The 19,640-nt window shown below is 45.0% G+C and overlaps 1 protein-coding gene across 1 annotated transcript; it reads right to left on the bottom strand.

Moving 5' to 3' along the window:
- Positions 1–5,474: 5,474 nt before the first annotated feature.
- Positions 5,475–13,441, bottom strand: LOC117857038 (SCY1-like protein 2 A). Its single transcript, XM_034739509.2, has 14 exons — positions 12,795–13,441; positions 11,918–12,022; positions 11,520–11,630; positions 10,778–10,960; positions 10,482–10,608; positions 10,288–10,349; positions 9,956–10,042; positions 9,109–9,195; positions 8,653–8,766; positions 8,357–8,485; positions 8,099–8,161; positions 7,393–7,554; positions 7,162–7,280; positions 5,475–7,085 (listed from the first exon to the last, which is right to left on the bottom strand). Exons 1-14 carry the CDS (start codon positions 13,284–13,286, stop codon positions 6,044–6,046), a joined length of 2,883 nt encoding a protein of 960 aa, XP_034595400.1. The 5' UTR covers positions 13,287–13,441; the 3' UTR covers positions 5,475–6,043.
- Between the last annotated feature and the right edge of the window lie 6,199 nt (positions 13,442–19,640).

Raw genomic sequence — 19,640 nt, 5'->3', positions numbered from 1 at the left:
ATTAACAACAAAGACATCATTGTTTTGGCAAAGAAACAGAGCTGTCTCTTTGCAACCATTGGCTGAATTGAAGTGATAAACTATGCGAAAAGCATGTGATTATCTATACAAAGTGGGTTTAGTTGGAGTGTGGTTTGAGAGGAGGGACAAGATCTGTGCTTGTCATGGAAAAAGATTTCAGGCCTTTTCATGTGAAGGTTCAGTGTATGCAGCTGAAGAAGCTCTCCTTTTGTGCCCCATTGGCCAGAGCAGAGCATATTTATAGTTCACTGTGGCCTGCACTGCATGGATGGAAAGATAAAGCTTGCCCTCCCCTTGTTAATCATTGCTTCCCATTATTATAAAAGGGGGAGCTCCAGCAGGCAGTGTGTGAAGCTTGAATCCATTGCAGTTTCTGGCCCTGCAGACGGGAACTCAGCAGCCACTGGGTTTTGGGCAAGGTGGCACAAATGGTGAATCAGTTGGAGCATGGCAACAGCAAGCATTCTGGAAGGAGGCAGGTCTGCCTGACCCAGATCCAGGCCACGGTGAAACAAACCTGTTGAATTTCTTCCACCCATCAGGGCATAACAAACACTTGCACACATGCACCCATCCATGCATGCCAATAAAAGGTGTCATATGCAATGCAGTGCAGTGCAATGCAAGGGTGTTTATGGCCATGGTGGTGGTGGTTGTTGCAAGGCATGAACAAGCAAGCAGCCAAGCATGTGATCTGAGTGGCCAAGGCATAAATGTTGAGAGTGAGAAGAGGGAGCCAAGGCAACACCTCCTGTGAACCATGGAACTAAAGAGTGGAGAAAGGTAGATGGGCGCACACCTGTCCAAGTTAATGCAGATCACACCCTCCACCTGTGAATGTGATGCCACACTTTGTTCTTGTTTTATCTTTTCCTTTCCTTCTCCCCTGATGGATGATGCATGATCAAGATGATTGGTCCAGCCACAAGTCACATCTTTCTTGGAGTCATAAGCCAATGAATGGTGCCTTTGGGAAGGAGGAAAAAAGTTGTTGAATGACACATAATGGATAAGTTATAGTAGTACATTTTGTTTGGATTTGTGTGATCTGCATTCCGCCATTCCAACCCAAGGACTGGATTGTACTTTTGTGAGCCGTGATGCTTACTCTCCAACAACCACCTCCCCTTCACCCTTGCTGACCTCAAATTGAACCTAGACAAAAAAGAAATTTGCAACCAGGTAAACTCTTCTTTACTTTTTTTGTGGAGTAAACTCTTTTTTTTTTTTAAAAGATGCATGTAGGATGTGCATTTCATTTTCACTCACAGGCACACACACCTTACTTGTCCTCTACAAGGGCTTTTCTAAATGTAAATCTGTCGAAACCATTATCCACCGACATCAAAATTGACAATTCGCGAAGTCACAATGAATTGAACTTGACTACCCTGAGTAATTTTTCTACACAACTGCACTTTTTTACTTTGTCTCTTCAAAGATGTACGTGTGGTTGCTTCAAGATCAAGATAGGTCAAATGTGGCAATGCCTCAAGATCCCAAAACAAGAGTTGTTATATAAATAGCTTATCCATTATGGCAACGAGTAACTAACCTGATTAGGTCCAATGAGGACCAGGCCAGGTAAGGGGATCCAAGGGGAACAGTAAACACTAGCAGATCGCAAGTGAAGCAGGGCATGTGCAGTTAAAATTGTTTGACCGTACTGCAGTGAGTACTATATGGTAATGAAAACCATGCAGAGTTTTGTTTTTAAGGATGAAACCATGGAGATTTGAAGAAGAGGAGATGGGCATGCAGATCTTGGTTAAAAAGTGGCATGACCCGTTGAGGAAGTGTGATTGGTCTATGTTGGATCGGGTTTGAGTTACTTATTGATTGGACATTTGTTAATTTAATCCGCCATGGACCGGGCTGTCTTCCATGGTAGTGGTAGTAGTTTGTTTATCTTTTTTTGCTCTTGATCAGGGTCTTAATTTGCCTTGAGATGTGCATGGTTTGTAGTCGAATGCAAGCAACAGCTCAACTATAAATGTAGAAGGGATCTATCGCTATGCTCAATCAGAAGAAACATAATTTTGTCAGGCATTGAAGGGAGAGCTAGCTATAATCAGAAGAAACATATATTTTATCTCACGTTATTAAAGGGGTTGGAGCTACACTTACAAGTTACAACAGTTAGGTAAATTCTAGAGTATTGTAGTCATAACTTTTTTGAGTTTTTTAATACATCCGAAAGGCGCGCATAATTAAGACAGAATGTTTTTCTCTAAAAAAATGCATGCTTATGGCTGCATCTTTTTTCTTGTGAGATATCGACTTTCAGAGTAATTAAATTCAATGCCAACATAAGATTCCATGCACATGAGTTAGTTTTATTAACTGAAGCATTGTTTTTTTAATTTTAATAAAATGTTCTGGCTGGTGCTAGGGATGGTTACGATGGGCAGGCAGACATAAAAGTTGAATTCAGAGTGACTAAAAAAAGCCCACAACCATAAGAAACCTTGTAGAGCAACAAAAGGATTACAACAAACATAACATGACAGTAGCTTTAGCTGAGCCTGTGGTTGTACAGATTTTCCTTGTACCAGTATCCTAATTCATGGCACTTTTAATTGGTTCCCCTCTTCGTCTCTGATCTGAAAAACGGACAAGGCACAATTGCGCAAGTTGCATTAGGCAGACAGGCACATTATTTCCCTGCCCCAATCTAACTATTTGGTCTTAATGCTGCCACTAATGGCTGAGCAGCTGTACCATGATGTGCTCCATCTGGGGCTAAAAGGCTGCAGCCTTTCTATGAAAAGGTTAAGCGCACACCCTTATTGCAACTTTTCAGGTAGGTCATGGCGTCATACAGCTAGGGCGAGAGAGCATCTCGGGGAAGGATTCCATCATGGGAAAACATGGCGTTCCTTTCTGTTGTCACAGCGATAGATTCTTTCTTCGGTTTTGCACATGATCTTTGAGCCCCATCCAATGATCCAACCACCGAAAAGCTGAAGGCTTTTGCGAGCTCGTGGCAACTACGGCCGGCCTTGGTCTCTTCTGCTTGGCATATGTGACGAGCCACCCGTTGTAATGTAATGTGTGATGGGGAAAGCTGGTGTCTCCGGTAGATCTGATCTGAAGCTGACCTCACGGCACAAGAACAGGACCTGCCTGACATCTCGTCCATCGATTGGTTTCTGCATGCATAGTCCCTTTCTCCTTGATGAGGACACGAGTGCTCTCTTTCACGATAGGGCTTGTGGCAGCACGCCAGCACCTAGCTATCAGCGAGCTCCGTAATTGTAAAGACTTTTATTTACATGTTGCGAGCAATGGAGCTCAAGAGTACAGCTGCACACGACGGTTGTGGTAGCAATATGGGATGTTTGGTTTGGCTGCCAACAAAAGAACACATCAGCAGGCAGGGGAACAAAGCCCAAACGAGGCCCACATGGTCGCCATGCATGGCCCCCAAGATCGAAGCCCAAACTTCTCTTCCTTGCTTTGATCCACCATTCGGTGACAGGAGCCTCGATCCGTGGCACGAGCCACTGCAAACCAAAGAACCTGAGGACACGAAATCATGTCTCACGGTTGCCTGGACACGCTAGCTAGGTAACCACTTCATAGGAATCTCGAGGTGGTCTTTTATGATTGTATCTAGATTACTACCTTAACAAAAAAAAGTGAGATCAATGTTTGTTGCTGTACAAATAATGGTTGAGCGAGAAGTGTTAAGCATCTTGGAAGCCGCCGTAAAGTGAAGATGCTCCAACACAGCATGCTGCCAGACGCCCAGGCGGGCGAGAGAGATGCTGCTCGTGACAATAATCAAAGGCGGCAGGCATGATGGGAAGAGAGCACGCGGGCCGAGGTTGCTTGAGCCCCGGGGGGGGGGGGGGGGGGGGGGGGGGGGGGGGCGCCGTGACGTCACCACCTACGGCACCGGCGCTGAAAAAGCCGGCGCCGGGGCTCGTGCGCGGGGCGCGCCGTGACGCTCGCTCGCGGTAGCAGCGTCAGGCCCGGCAGCGCGGCGTGGCTAGCGCCCGCCCGACGCGTGGGCGGGCTTTGCGGGGTGCCGGGAGCCCGGGGGTCCCCGCTCGGCTCTCGGCTCGGAGCTCGCCACGACGCCACGTGAGTGGGGCGCGCCCCAGCACGTGCGGCGCCACATGGTGACGTGAGCGCTCGCCTTTTCTACGCAGCCTTCTTCTGCTCGCTCCGATATGCGATGGCCATCGTCTGTCATCGGCTTCTTTCTCTCTCCTGCTTTGGTTGCTCGGTTAGTAACAGTATTACAGTAGCACATGGATTTGTATTTGGATATGAGGGGCCCTTTTGCTTGCATTGGATTCCCTCCCCATTTCCCTAGCCTTGCTGGACCCTATGTCCTGCGACCCTATCCATTTCTTATGTGCCCTCCCTCCTCCCTCCTCTTTCTCTGACTCGTAAGTAGTCGTGATTAGGATGGAGAATGACATGACACTTGATGAATTGTGCACAGTATCAACAACTTTCAGGAATACAGGATGGATTGCCTTGAGCACGAGAAAGTTCCAGCGCCCCGTCAAACCTGAAGCCCCTCTTATCCGTTCATGCTGTGTGTGTGTGGTCCAATCGAAACTTAACTCACCGCCGCTCCTGCCGGTAACCACAGTTACTGCCTCACGCATCCAATATAATGCATCAGACACCAAGCTAGGAACAATGCAAGATGCCATGCCAAGCCGAGGCGGCGGTGGAGTGTGGACCGGTGGTGCATGGCGCGCCATCGCTGCAAATGCAAACCCGTTATTGATGATGGGATCCCAAGCTCTAGCTAGCTGGCCACTGTTCAGGTCAAGACCGTTCCCCTGTAGCCGCTGCATGCACGCTGTAGCTGTAGGCGACGGCTGCACAGTGCACGTACGGTCTTATGTGTATAGTGTACACCCCCGAATCTGCTGCGCGAGTGCGACGACGGCGACGTACGACCCATGGTTTCCCCAGATACATGTACATGGGCCCCTGGCAAGCGAAGATGCAGGAGAGACATCATGACTCATGAGCTGCGAGCGAGGAGGATGTATAGCTCCAAGATCAACATGGCCATCCCATGATCGATGAGGGATTGTGTCCCTGCTCGCTCCTTACTTCTGATGCGTATTGCATCATTGAGTGAAGAAGGCCAGGGGGGCTCGCCATGCGCCCATACATGCATTCAATTTTCCCTGAGCCACTGATCTCCTAGTGCTCATGGAACTGAAACATTCCTGCCATCAACGAGAAACGCATTCATCATGGCATCTGCGCGGTAGCGGTACACAACAGGTCTGCAGGCCTGCAGCAGATTCGAAATGCTCGATCGGTGTTGTCCCGTGCATGCAGTTCTGTACAAGGTCAGTATTCGATGTTGGGACGCAACAATCCAACCAAGGATAGCTTTTTTTGTCTGCAATACCGAAGGTATCAAGCTGAAGAAAGGGAACAGTGACCGAGTTGGTTTAATCAGCCAGGAATGGTAAAGAGAAAAGGCCAAGCATGAAGGCTGACTTTACACAGTTGTGGGGTACAGTAACACATGTGGTTTTATCAACAACAGTTATCCAACAACATCGAAGCAGAATTGCAGATAGCCTTAATTTTGACGACTACATACACATGGGCCTTTACAGAAACAAATGAATTACACGGGCAGGGTCCATCTGTAAGGCCCATTAAACATGGTGGTACACTGTAGGCATTCAAAACTTCAGAGCCCAGATAAACATGCCTGACTATATTCATCACCTCTACAAGCTACAGCCGAGTTTGGAAAAAGATATACACAGCAGCATTTCTTGACTCACCAATATGGAGATGGCCTCCATGCTGAAATCAAAACCCTAAGCAGGAGAAAATGTGACCTCTGCAAGACCCCGAAGCAGCTTCCTTCGGACCACTCACCAAGGCCATCCAGCTTCGAACTGACAAGAGAATACCCATTCCCCACATGCATGTCCAAAGAACAGTATGATGCTCACCGTACAAAATATTTGAAGATGTACACGTTGACATTATGGAAAGGCAGACAGAGGCTATCCTTCCCTTACTAAAGTAAATCAAGGATAGGTTGTTGCCCTGATGAGGAGTTGGAATGAGGGGGCCGTGATGCTCGGGAGAGGGCTGACTGTCCTTGATTTCTACCACGCCCTCTTCCAACAGCAGCAGATGGAGGAGGGGCAAGTCTGGGTGGACCATGTGCGGCATTGTTGGTCGACATGGACAGTGATCCAAAATCAGATTTTGGCTGCATCATGCTCTGGCCTGCACTGGAACTACTTGAATTGGAGAGACCTGTGCTCAGTCCTCCAATTGGATTTCCGAACCCTAGAGTTGTGTTGCCCTGATTCAAATAGCTGCCAGTTGAGTTCATACCCATTAGATTAGAAGTGTTGGACCAGCTCATCTGGTTGCTTTTCATTTGCCCCAGAGAATTTCCACTGCCACCAAGCCCTATGTTTCCTGAGCTAAATCCAGAAATACTTTGATTTGTGTTTGCCCAATGCTCAATTGTTGAAATGCTAGTGGCACTGCTAGTTTTTGGGGGCCAATCAGCAAAAGGGTCAACATCATCAAGCACATCGCTAGACAGCCTTCCGGAATCATTCTCCTTGTTAACAGACAACGGCGCATTGAAGTCAGATGATGAGCTGCTACGAGGAGGCCACTCAATGTCAACAGGAACACATGAGCCAGAAGTTTGAGGTCCTGAACTGGGTGCAAGAGATTGAAGGGATGGAAGTGGTTGTGCTGGAGGGATTGTCGCAGCTGTAACCTGAGAGACTAATGATGGCTGCTTTGTCTGAGTGCTGAAATCAAATGGGAGTGTTGTGGATTGCTTTGTTTGAGTACTGAAGTCAAAAGGATCTGATGAAGGTTGGTTTGTTCGCGCACTAGAATCAACAGAGAGAGATGGACCACTGGTTTTCTTAGTAGGACCCCAGTCTTCATCCCATGCAGTGGTGCTCTTTGCAGCTGGTATCTGTACTGGCATAGGTTCTGAATGAATTCCATTTGTTAATGAAGGTGATGCTTTTACCTCTGTGTTCCCATTATCTGTAACAGTCACACCACGCTTCTCTTCAATCTTGCTGTAGAAGTAGGTTGTAGTTTAGCTAATATATTGATGGACACATGGAGAGAAAGATGCAGGATAATAGATGGTACCTTGTGATATCCTTGACAAACAGCATATACTTGGCAAATTGTTGTACATTCAGTTGATGTGCTGTGAGCAATGGGAAGATGAGAGGAATCACATGTTCCGCAGCAAATTCAACACCACACTGGATCAATAACAAAAGACTTGAATTGAGTATTATTGAGAAGTAAATCAATTGGCATGGAAAAAAAAGCTGCTCATAATTCAGCTATCGTAAAAAAATGTCAAGAGCTAACCTGTTTATAGACTGCATTAGCAACACCAAGTGTACACATAAGAGTTGGCGCAGAATGATCAACTGCTGTGCAACGCCGAACAGTCTCCAAGATACCCAGTATACCTTCTTTGTCCACAGATGGTACAAGATCTCCTAAACAGCGCAAGGCATTTACACGCACCTAAAGTGCAGGAACAATTAAGAACATAAGATAAGTGACAGTACAAAGTGCAGAATGATGCATTCATCAAATTGAGGCAGGAGTATAGCACTACCCAAGAAAGTAGTAAATATTCGCAAACAGATGAGTAGATGAAGAAAAAAAAGAGAGAGCAATGCAATGATAGAATATTAAATGTCAATCTTGATCACCAACACAAATTAGAACTAAGACGGTCCGGTGTAACATCACTCTGCATGCTATATGTTACTGGTATTGTTTAAGAAAACCAAAGTGCATCATTATGAAGCATTACTAAAGTTAGGGCCACTGGCCAATATTTGGTGTAAGAACAGATTAGAGACACAGGACCAGTAACTAGCCGCATGAAGGCTCACAATCACATTAGAAAACCAAGTGTTCAACATTACATGGTTCCTATCCTTTTGTTTTCAGCAGTTTTCCATTTTATTGAAGTTAATGTTATTTCCATGTTTTAATGCTCTTCATGTGATTAAAGATAATAAATACATTGTTAATAAACAAAATTATATAATGTGCATACCGCGGCAACTGTAGTTTTTAGAGCTAATCCATGAACACGTGGCAGCACAGCCTGTTTTACTAGCTGCAGGAGAGAGAGGAATAAAAACATTATATGAATACATGACATGCATGCTTTGTTCATATACTGAAATTCATTCATCAAATGAGAAACCATTAAGACAAACAATTAAGAAAAAACAGCATTTTTCTACTGATGATGGGAATAAAACACAATCGAATGGTTAATATTCATTATAGCAAATTAGTTGAGGGTAACCTTGATGTCAAGTTGACGAGACAGCGGTACTGTTCGACGCAGAACCTCTTCCTGTAGCCGGGGATCATTGTCATCATAAGCACGGACCAGCATCGGAAGAACATGTGATATCAAATGTTCCTGTGTAGCCTGCACAAAAGAAAAATATGCACAGTGAAAAAACTACTGACTAAATTACATTTTAGTAAAAAATCATTTGTGAATTAAGATCACCATTCCATGGAATCGTATAGAATTATAGATAACATAAAGGAATAGTATAATGTATTGATATTTCATAAAGTAACCCTGATTACCTTGTTAATAATGAGATCTGCATGCTTCACAAGCAGTAGAAGGGTTTCGCCAGATGCTGAAGTAAACACTGGAACAAGTGCAGGCAGTGTTGAAAGCTCAAAATCACCTTTATCCTGTAAAAGAGCCAAAAGTAACGACCTTTCAAAATAGTTCAGAATACATGTAAATATGGTCACTATATAACACATCCTGATGCATTTCGCTTAAAAAAACTATAAACATGTGGTATCATGGTGCAACTAAAATAATTCAATTCTGGATAAGTTGTGGATCTTGCAAAAAGAATGATACAAATCGCATGTAGTTAGGACTTTACTACATTAAGATGCATATTATATGGAAAGTACTAGCAAGATAAGCAGCTACTCAGAGGGGATTTCATACTATTCTTCGAATAGAAAGAAACTCTATTCATGCATTATAAAAGGATATAAATGAGAAACAACAGAAATAACCTGAGATTCTGCTATTGTTAGAACCATGGGCAAAATCATTGGCTGCATAACCATGTTCCGCAGCTCAGCACAAAGAGGAGGAAGAACCTGGTTGGAAAGTGTAAGTCAGCTTTGAAATAACTAATGGATCAACTAAATAGGTGGCAATTCTTTTTCATGGACAAAAAAAATGTTTCAAAGGCACACACAGAAAATACAGGATTGCAATATTAGAACGGGTCAATCAAAGAAATTAAGGCCTAGAAATTGAGGTTTAAATATTCTTTTCTTTATTTCCGTAAAGGAAGTACCACGTGCCGAACACAATCAAACATTATGAGATCCGGGAAAGGGAATTTCTAGATAGCCTGTCCCATGCTTTCTGCAAGGAAGGTGATTCAAACCCAGAACCTCAAGGACGCAAGTGACTCTATCACTTGCCCCTCTTTTTTTTGCATGGTAAGATATTTAGTTGACAGTCTCCAAAACATTTTCAAAGTGAATAACAAAAACACACTCAGATTAGATATTTGTTCTTGATTAAAGCTTAATATCAGCAAAGGAACTTGAACACTATATGCTGGATTGGAATGGAAACATAATATATGTATTTGAGTATGATGCACAAGGGTGAAAAAATAAACGTAACAGTTTGATTAAAGTATTGAGCAAAGTCAAATGTATCGTTTAGTTGAACAAGATAAATGTGTATGTTTAATTGAACAAATGCAGGTTCCAGTAGCTTCTATGAAGCGATACATAGTGATAAGAAAATGGTGCCCACAGTTAAATCAGAGTAGAGTAGTAGACACATGGGAGTAGTATTAATTGGAAGAAGATAGTGAATGAATTGCAGCACTGAACATACTTTATATCGAAGAACTCGGGAATCAAAATCCTTCCACATATCTGATAATGCCTTCAAAAATTCTGTCTTCTGCATGTTATCTCTCTCCTGAAAGGAACGTCATCTTAAAAATTAGAACCATCTCTAGGTACCAAATCGTGTGTCGTCTCATTCGCCAAATAGCAGTCAAGCAGGCAATACTCTTGCTGCTGAGGTGACAGGTACACTAAAATAATCTAGTCAAAGGTGATTCTCAGACAGCAAAGAAGCAAGATTGATACGCACGCAATTGAAACCTGGAACCTTAGAACTCATACAAGAAAATAAGCTGAAGGGGAATAACATATACATACCAGCAAATGGTCCAGGAAGCGAAGAGCGCGCAACCTCGTATCATCACGAAAGAAAGAAGAACCTATAGAAAAAGGATATTTTCAAAAAACATTTCATGAAACTACCAGTGATGATTGTGATTTGCGCTACCAGTGGGCAACACAAAAGCTCTACTGATATTCCCTTAAATGAGGAAAAGGAAGGCGATACACACCTGTAAAGGCCATAGCACTAGGACGCGATACTGCATCCATTGATAGCATCCTTTGCAAATCCGACACCAAATCCGAAGGAATATTAGAAAAGGCTTCACTTGTTAAATACGTCAAGGCATTCATGTACTGTGAGAATAGGGGGAACATCAACAAAGGTGCAGTAGAATGCAGATACAACCTTAACTGATGGTCTACTTGCAAAATTGAAGGGGAGAAAATATGATGTCTGTAGTTCAGACCCTAAAAGAACAAATTTATATCGGGTAAATGCCATCATTCAGATGTTAACACGTACCATTTTAACATTGTTATGGCAGTCCAAAAGTGGCCTGCGAGCAATCAGGTGGTAGGCCAGACAACCAAAGCTAAACATGTCACACGCAGAGCCGACTTTAGAATCTCCACTTCGGACCAATTCTGGTGCAGTGTAATTCAACGATGGTTGAAGAGGTAAAGCTGTATCCTCGACATCATAGTCCTAAAAAGAAACCAAGCAGATAGATTGGTAATGATTCAGAGCATTGGAATACTAAAATAAGCAGGGTTCACAAAACAGGTCCTAAAGTCGCCAACCACAGAAAAGGTGCCAGAAAAAATAGTTAGCAATGGGTACGATTAAACGCAAAGTATGTCCAGTTGTTCACCTTACTTAACTGCAGAAAATTGCAATAACGATTAACATAGGTTTGTGGTACTATCATGTATGCCATTACAAAGGCCAGCAGTAAAAACATGCTACATGCAATCACCACATATGACAGTAGTGTTACATTTTTTAAAACTAATACAGAAAAGATCAGATCATGTCTAAATTAAACTCTATGCCAGAAAAAAATGTATCATGCAAACCTAAGCGGCAAATTTAGAACTTAATTACTTAAGAAAAATTATTAGATTTTCTAGAAGAATGTTTCTGTAACAGGCTTAAAGCTTTGAAAGGAGGATACCGATTAGTTAATGTTCCCAAAATATGGTAAAACAAATCTGCAAATTAAAAGCCACCAAAATGACAAACTAAATCTTGATTACTTACTAACCGAATAATGGAATTGCTGTGATGAAGTCAAACGACCTGTGGCTTGATCGACCGAAAGAGCAAAACCAAACCCACCAAGCTTCCATGACCCGCTGGAAGTTATAAAGACCGTCTGCAAAAGAACCAAAATTAATACAGTGTACTGTAGAACTAAATGTTGGCATAATGATAACAAGCATGTAAAATAAAACTAATTAGGTATTCTTTAGACACGGTTGCAGATCCCATGTGGTACTAAGCCAACAGTTCAGACAGCAAGGATAACTACAATAAAATGACAAGGGAACACCAAAACTACAGGATTGTAATAGGCACATGTGTGACAGAGCAAATTAATTATCAATGACAGAAAATGAACAGGAGCAAACAATAAGAAGAAGCATAGTGATGTGTAGTAACCTCGGGCGATATAGCTCGATGGGCAAGATGGGCATTGTTATGAAGAAAATCCAATGTCTCTGCGACTTGTAGCAGTCCATGTTTAATCTCAAGTAGCCCCATTTCCTGAAACACGAGAAAAATATGATCATGCTTTGGATGTCAAATTAACTGTCATGACTAGCGCACCATTTCACACACAGAAATGTGACGAATATAAAATCTCCTGACAAATTCCAACTCCAAGAGACACCACATGGTAAACTAAAAGACGTACAATTGGAAAATCTCTAGAATCTCACACTTAACCTCAAGATTGGGAAAAAAAAAATCTAATTAGTCTCTACAGTTCTACCAAATGTCAGAGGCAGGGACTCTATGCAACGAGTGAGGTTAACTAAACTCACAAGATTTTTTACAAATCAGCGCACCAAACCTTGGGAATTAATTAAACTATGCAACTGCCAAGAAAACCATTACAAATTTTGATACACTGGCACAGCAAGGATGTTATTTGAGGAAAGGATCATTGCAAACTTTTTAAGAACAACACCCATTAGGCAAATTTTCTGGACGCAACACTGCCATATGCTACACTAGAAACATAAATGGAATCTTCTTAGATAATGTCTTTGTACCTTTTAGGGCATTCCTTAATCGATAATGGGATTAAGGACCCTAATTAGACACAATCGTCAGGTTTTTCACATTCACATCAACACTACTCACCTTAACTTCCTAGCCAGTATTGAGTGCAGTAGTAGCGAGTAACTAGTAGGAAACTATGAGCAACAATCCTGTAACCTTCCTAGCAGCAAATTAATTGCCTAAGATCAATGCTAAGCAGTACATACAGGCACGCAAAATCAAACAGAAACACGTTATGTCAAAGTCGTACCATGCCCTTGAGCTCCTTGGGCACCTTGCCGACGTTGTCCAGGCACCCGAGCGCGTTGGATACGGAGGCGAAGACGGGTTCTGTGGCCATGGCCATGGCGGCCTTGGTCTCGTCGAGCGCCTGCACGACGTGGAGCACGCCCGGGTGGCGCAGGCGCACGAGCCGCGCCGCGTCGGCGCGGACGAGGTCGAGGAAGGCGTCCTCGGCGGCCTTGGACAGCCCCGCCCGCGCCCGCGCCTCGGCGAGCGCGCGCTTGTCGAGCACCCAGACGGAGACGACCGGGTAGGGCGCCGAGGGGGCGCCGTCCCGCGGCCTCGCCGTGTAGATCCGCCACGCGAGCCCGGGGCCGCCGGACCCGGCCTGGTCCAGCAGCTCGTAGTCCTGAAGCGGGCGTGGGCCCGTCACCTCCTGCACCGTCGTCGACACCGTCTTCTCGATCACCGCCGACGCCTTGGCCAGCGCCTGCGTCAGGGTCTTCATGTTGAGCGCCATCGCCTCCCCGCCGCCGCCGCCGCTGCCGCTGCCTCCGGCGAGATCTGGGAGGCCCCGGCCGCGGTGGTGGATTTCCTCGGGGAGGAGGGGTCGCCTGATCGGTCGGTGGCAGCGCGTGTTTGGTAATTTGCGGGCGTTTTTTCCTCTTATTATTTTCCGCGAATTTGTTTTTTTAATCGGGGTTTTCAGGGGAAGCGGCTCGTGCCATGTGAGACCGCGAGCGGAGGATGCTTCGTCGCGAAGGGGAGGGGACCGATATCGTTGGTTCGATCTGAGCCGTTGGTTGGGCGTGGTTGGGCAGGATGGGCGGCTGGGATGCGGCGTATGGATGATTAACTCGAGTTAGGTGCGTTGTCCTGGTCCGGTCGGGGGGAGCTTGGTCAATGAGTAATTATAAGGGGTTAATTTAAGTGATTAATTGATTAATTACAACACGACTTTTCACTTTCAGGTGCAGAACTCCTGCAACGAAGGACGGCTCTTGACGTAAGAGGCGAAATGCCTCCTCTTTTCCGCGTTCTCCATGTAGATCCTGATGAAGTAGTTGTATTTTTCTGATCTTTATGCCAAGCTGCCACTTAGGAGGGAGGTATTGAGTGCAAATGAAGTGAGAAGTTGCATAAGATCTATTGAGCTAAAATTCTCACAAGTCACAAGTCATGGCTTAGAGTAATCGTTCGTTAACGGTTATGGAGAATTGGAGATTTGAGTCATACTTTATCCATGTCTTAGAGCTAGTGGTTAGTGAAACAACTTTCTTTTCAGGTGCACATAGGTGAAGGCATATGGAGTGGTAGTATAAGGTGCCATGGCGCTGGGTGCACGGTGAAAACAACTTGCTTTTTCAAAAAGGTAAAAATTCATCCAAAAATGTAGTTTAAAGTTTTTTTTAAAAATGATAACTTGACGCATCCATAACTCATGTTGTGATATACTTATCACAAAAGTTGAGATTCGAACTCGTTCTAGTTTAATTCATACAAAAATTCAGGCAAATATACATGGTGTCTGAAGACGAAAATCGCCTCTACCTCGACAAGCTTTCATCCTACATAGAGATTTGACGCTTCTAAGGCCAGAGTTTTGAGTCAAGATGGAAAATGTATAGTACTAGTGCAAATAGATGACCAACATGGAACAGAATAATTATATATTGCTCAAACCTTCAACTAGTTGGTGCTCCATCTCAATTCTCATCATTAGTGCATTTTCATGCCTGGATCACCAGAGAAGATCACCCAGTCCATGCATCCGTCACTCTCCCTGCCTCCTTTAGCAAACGAACGTACGGTACTCCTCTCCACCCATCCATCTGATGAAACTGCCGCTCGATCTAGTATACTATCCCTACTCCCCTTCAGTTTAACTTCTATCAAATCCTTCATTTTATGACGACTATTCCCTTGCTCGATGCTTTGGTTATTTCTTATTTGTAGACTCCTACCCATCGGCCATGCCCAAATTCCTTCCGTGCATAGGCTTGCATTCCTCCCCGCTTTATCTCTCTCTCCTTGCCGCCGCTCCCAGCCCGAGGGCCTCCGAAACCCAATCGACCACAGGCCACAAGGTAATGCAGCCCAATAGTAATGACAGCCATTATCAAAAAAAAAAGTAATGTCAGCCAAGACGTCAGAAGGCAGTCCATGTCTTTGCACTTTGTTGGCAATCACTTTGTCTTCAGGGTTCTCTGCTAGTAGTAGTTCTTTTGTTTTGGTTTCTATAGCCTCTTTCTTCCGCCATGATACGGTTGGTATTCTTGTCACTTTTGACTTCAGTATGAAGGCAATAAGCAGAAGGCATTCGCTACCTCTTTCCTGGAGCAAGCAGTGAGCTAGATAAATAGTGACTGCAAGCGAACTTTAGTTTTTCTTGATTTGTCAAAGCTAGATAAGCTTTTTTTTCCATCTGGAACAAAGTGCAGATATACTAGAAGCTCAATTGATCAAGGTGCGAATACATGTTCCATATGAACTCTCCCAGTTTCTTCCTCTACACTGTATTTGCTATATGCTACTCCAATTTCCCAAATAATTTCATAGGTTCTTTATGAAGAAAAGAATGGCAGACCATGATGCTTGAGGTAATGATGTGCCAATAGTCTCTTGAACTCTTCCTTTACTTTCATTGATGCCTCGTGCGTAGTCGTTATGAAAAAATAACTGTAATATGATTCGTTTTTGTTTTATAATATCACTTCACTCGTTACAACTCCACTTTATTTACACAAGAAATTCTTTCTACGTATAACCGCATTTGTATTATATTACGGTAAGATCGCATCGCAATGATCGTGTGTGTCTACACACACCAGGCTCAAATTGGGTCACCTAATTTCATTAACAAAATTCTTGATTAAGACCCTGTTTGGCACGGCTCCACTCCTAAACTCCAGCAACTCCATCAAAAAATTCAGCCAAACACCCCAACTCCAAAACTCCATGGAGTTGCCAACTCCATGGAGCTGTAGTGCAAATGGAGGTGGAGTTTTGGAGCACCTCTTTTGCTGCTCCAGAAACCTCTCTTTTGAACCTCCTCGTGGAGTTGGTGGGTAATTACCCACCAATGCCATTGATTACACAAAAAAAACGTTTCATTCTATTCTCCCTTCTATTCTCTCGAGCCCCACTCGCCGCCAGAGCCTCGCCCATCGCCGCCCCCGTGGCCGACCGGCCTCGCCGCCCGTCGCCGCCCGCCACGGCCCGTCGCCGCCCATCGCGGCCCGCCGCCACCCCCGTCCCCGCCACCCGTCGCCGCCCATCGCCGCCCGCCGCCGTCGCCGCCCGCCGCTTGTCGTCGCCCGTCGCCGCGCCTGTCGCCCGTCGCCGCCCACCCCGCCGCCCAGCCCGCAGCCCGTCGCCGCCTGCCGCCTCCCGCCGCCTCCCGTCGCCCGTCGCCGCCTGCCGCCGCCCGTCGCTGCCTCCCGTCGCCGCACCCGTTGCCCGTCGCCGCCCGCCGCCTGTCGTCACCCGTCGCCCGTCATCGCCCGTCACCGCACCTGCCGCCCGCCGCCTGTCGCCTCCCGTCGCCCGTCATCGCCCGTCGCCGCCCACCCCGCCGCCCAGCCCGCAGCCCGTCGCCGCCCGCCGCCTCCCGCCGCCTCCCGTCGCCCGTCGCCGCCTGCCGCCGCCCGTCGCTGCCTCCCGTCGCTGCACCCGTTGCCCGTCGCCGCCCGCCGCCTGTCGTCGCCCGTCGCCCGTCATCGCCCGTCACCACACTGAAACGCCTCCCGTCGCCCGTCGCCGCCTGCCGCCGCCCGTCGCTGCCTCCCGTCGCTGCACCCGTTGCCCGTCGCCGCCCGCCGCCTGTCGTCGCCCGTCGCCCGTCATCGCCCGTCACCACACTGAAATCGATCTTTTTTGGAGCTGAGAGCACCCATCTAGCCAAACACCCCATTTTTGTTCTGGAGTTTTGGAGCGGAGCTGGCTCCATGTGGAGTTCAGGAGTGGAGCAGCTCCACCCGGAGTTGGAGCCATGCCAAACAGAACCTAATATGTCAACCTTTTTGTTTCACTCATCCCCTACCCTTTACAATTGTCTACCAAATTATCCTATAAAATTCACCTTTGCCTTCCTATTCCCTGCCTTACAAATCCATATTACATGCATGACGAAATAAAATGAAGGGGCACATGCCCCCGCTCTTTGTTGGATACGTGGCTTTTCTCATGTGCTTCAGCTTCATCATTTGGCTCCTATCGATGCATCGCCGAAGCAAAAATGAAAGAGTATTACAGGACCATGCGTCAGACGACGATTTCTTGGAAGACAACTGGACGCCGCGACCAATTTCTTCTCCGATGAGTGAAATCTCGGGAGCAGTTAGCATTTATAACATTGAAAATATGTAAGATAATTTATGCATTACAACTAGACCCTAAATGCTACAAGCGGATTGGAACCTCTTGTTGACGACAGTTAGCATGCCAGTTTGAACTGTAAGCGCACGGATCAGTTGTAGCTTTTCCCTTAGAATATTCCATCCAAAGTTTATCAGTCCGTGGATTGACAACGAACTGATTAAGGTTCTCTATCTAGGTAAACGGATCTAATCCTATCAAGAAGCACGAATTGAAAATATAAAGGTAACCCAATCATGAGATAAGCATTATAGATAGAGTAAATAGATCGTATATCCATGTATATATGTGGTAACACAACCAAGGGTATCATGTGCCTATCATCTTCTTGTTGTAACTCCAGCCAAAGTGGTAACCAATCTATCTTGTACTTTGATGAAGAGTCATTTCTCATAAAGGTGACTCGCAAGTGGCCTACTTTCTTATGGACGCCACTGCGAGGTGCGTGTTGACGCCTCTGGTTTCCTAAAGCTTTACCTCAAACAACCATCAAGCGCTCTTATCTGAAGCTCTCCTTGATAGCTGCTACAATGACTCCCACAATACTCACCATCAATCCTACTCAATATTACACAATCGTTCGGCATTTTCCTCCTGCATGCTGTCACCACACATGAGTAATCACACCGACTTCCTACGCACTACTAAGATGTATCCGCAAGACATACACTAATCACTACGATTACATCTATGGTGATTACATCTATTCCTACTAAGAACATATGCCAGTTGAACATATGAGAATAAGCATGCATCACAGTAGATCAAAGCAAAGATAAGATTAGATTGATATCACCATCATGTGTACATAAGCCTTGATGATCACAAGGCTCAGCTTCGGAACTCCAGCATGGCTTCGTCGTGCAAGGACGACCATGGCGGCTAGGGTCTAGCCTAAGTCATCTCCAAAATAACCTCGAAGACTTGCATGGCCCTCAGCTCCCTATGGTGTGTCCCCCTTGGTTTCGCTGACTTCTGATGGATGGATCCCCGGGCTCGGTGAATTTTCAGGGTATTTATAGTCCGGAGAGCCCGTGGGTTAAATTGGAAGGTGAATGAGCGAAGGAAAGGGGTAGGCCGAATTGCCTGGAGGGGTCTAGGCTGATCAGCCTAGCCCTTCCTTTTATCCCCTCATATCCAGCTTCGTCGCCAAGTCTTCTTCAATATTCTGGAACCTTATTTTTGTATGCATGTGGACCTAGCATGTTGGTACCTTCGGGATGAGATTGATCTTCAATAACTTTCCAAATTTCCGCTTGATCTTCTTTTATTCCTCCTTAATACCGAAGTGATCCTTGCAAAATCTTCACAAACTTAGTCGTTAAGTCATCTTGGAGGATTGCTTGCCAAAAATGAGCGTCGGTGGAGGCCAGAAGACCCCAGGCCGGCCTGGACTCCTTTTTGCCTCCCGGTCTTCATTTTTCTCTGGTCCACTGCTCGTTCATGGCTTTATCCAAAAAATATATATTTAGCCCAATTTCCTGCGAAAACAGAATATCCTCCAAAATATATTGCATATGAGAAAATGGGGTTATTTCAGATGCTAAGTGGCGGGTTAGTATATGAATATGCATAAAAACACTAGTTAAATGGTACTAAAAGTGCATCAATAACGAACGTCAATAATCCCCTAATGCTTAGCTCTTACTCGTCCTCGAGCAAGTCAGGCGACTACAAACTTCTCCAAAGGGTCGAGCAAAGATCTTGAACCAAACCTGAGCAAGCGAGTCAAGTACCTGGTCCTTCAAACAAAAGATCAGAGCAGCAAAGATAATTGAAGTATGGGTGTTCAAATATTTATCTAAGAAAAAATCACCCCACAACTTTTATCAGAACTAAGTAACTTCATGAATCAATCACACTTACTTTCTAGCTTGCCTTGGAGGGTTTTTCTTTTGTTATAAAACAATCTCCCCGCAACAAGAATAGAAAACAAAATTCTCTTCCAGGTCGCTTACCTTTTGAGCCAATAATTATAAGAATATCCGTATAATGTGAGGTTTTCAAGGATGAGAAGATATAGAACACTGGACATGTGCAAAGGCAAACAAAATAATGACTCTGAGGCACAAGCGATGTCCCTGTCATCAGATTGCATATGGTTGGAATGAAAATCCATTCCGTGAATAAGGTAATCCTTCTTTGCACTTTCTTTGATTTTCATGACAGTAGAAACTCCTCTTTTCATTCTTATTCTTTTCTTTTTCTATACTTTTCTTTTCTTCCTTTTTCTCCTTTCTTTCTTTCTTTCTTTCGTATATTTTTCATCTTTTCTCCGAACCTCCTTTCAACAGCACACCACAAAAATTAGCTTTAGAATGTTCGAAAGCTTCCCAAAATTTTTCACGCGTGAACCGAGGTAGGATATCCTTAGGCCAATCAGCCTGGGGAGTGCCAGGCCAATCGATCTAGCCTCTTCCTCCTTCCTTTCTTGCTAAATTTTCTGGTGTGGCTTCTATACATCACTCTTTCCATAAAATTTTATATTCCATGACCA

This window comes from Setaria viridis, chromosome 5, assembly GCF_005286985.2.
Source record: "Setaria viridis chromosome 5, Setaria_viridis_v4.0, whole genome shotgun sequence".
Taxonomy (NCBI): Eukaryota; Viridiplantae; Streptophyta; class Magnoliopsida; order Poales; family Poaceae; genus Setaria; species Setaria viridis.
Note: the sequence above shows the minus strand (reverse complement) of the source record. Positions and strands in the feature narration are given on the sequence as shown.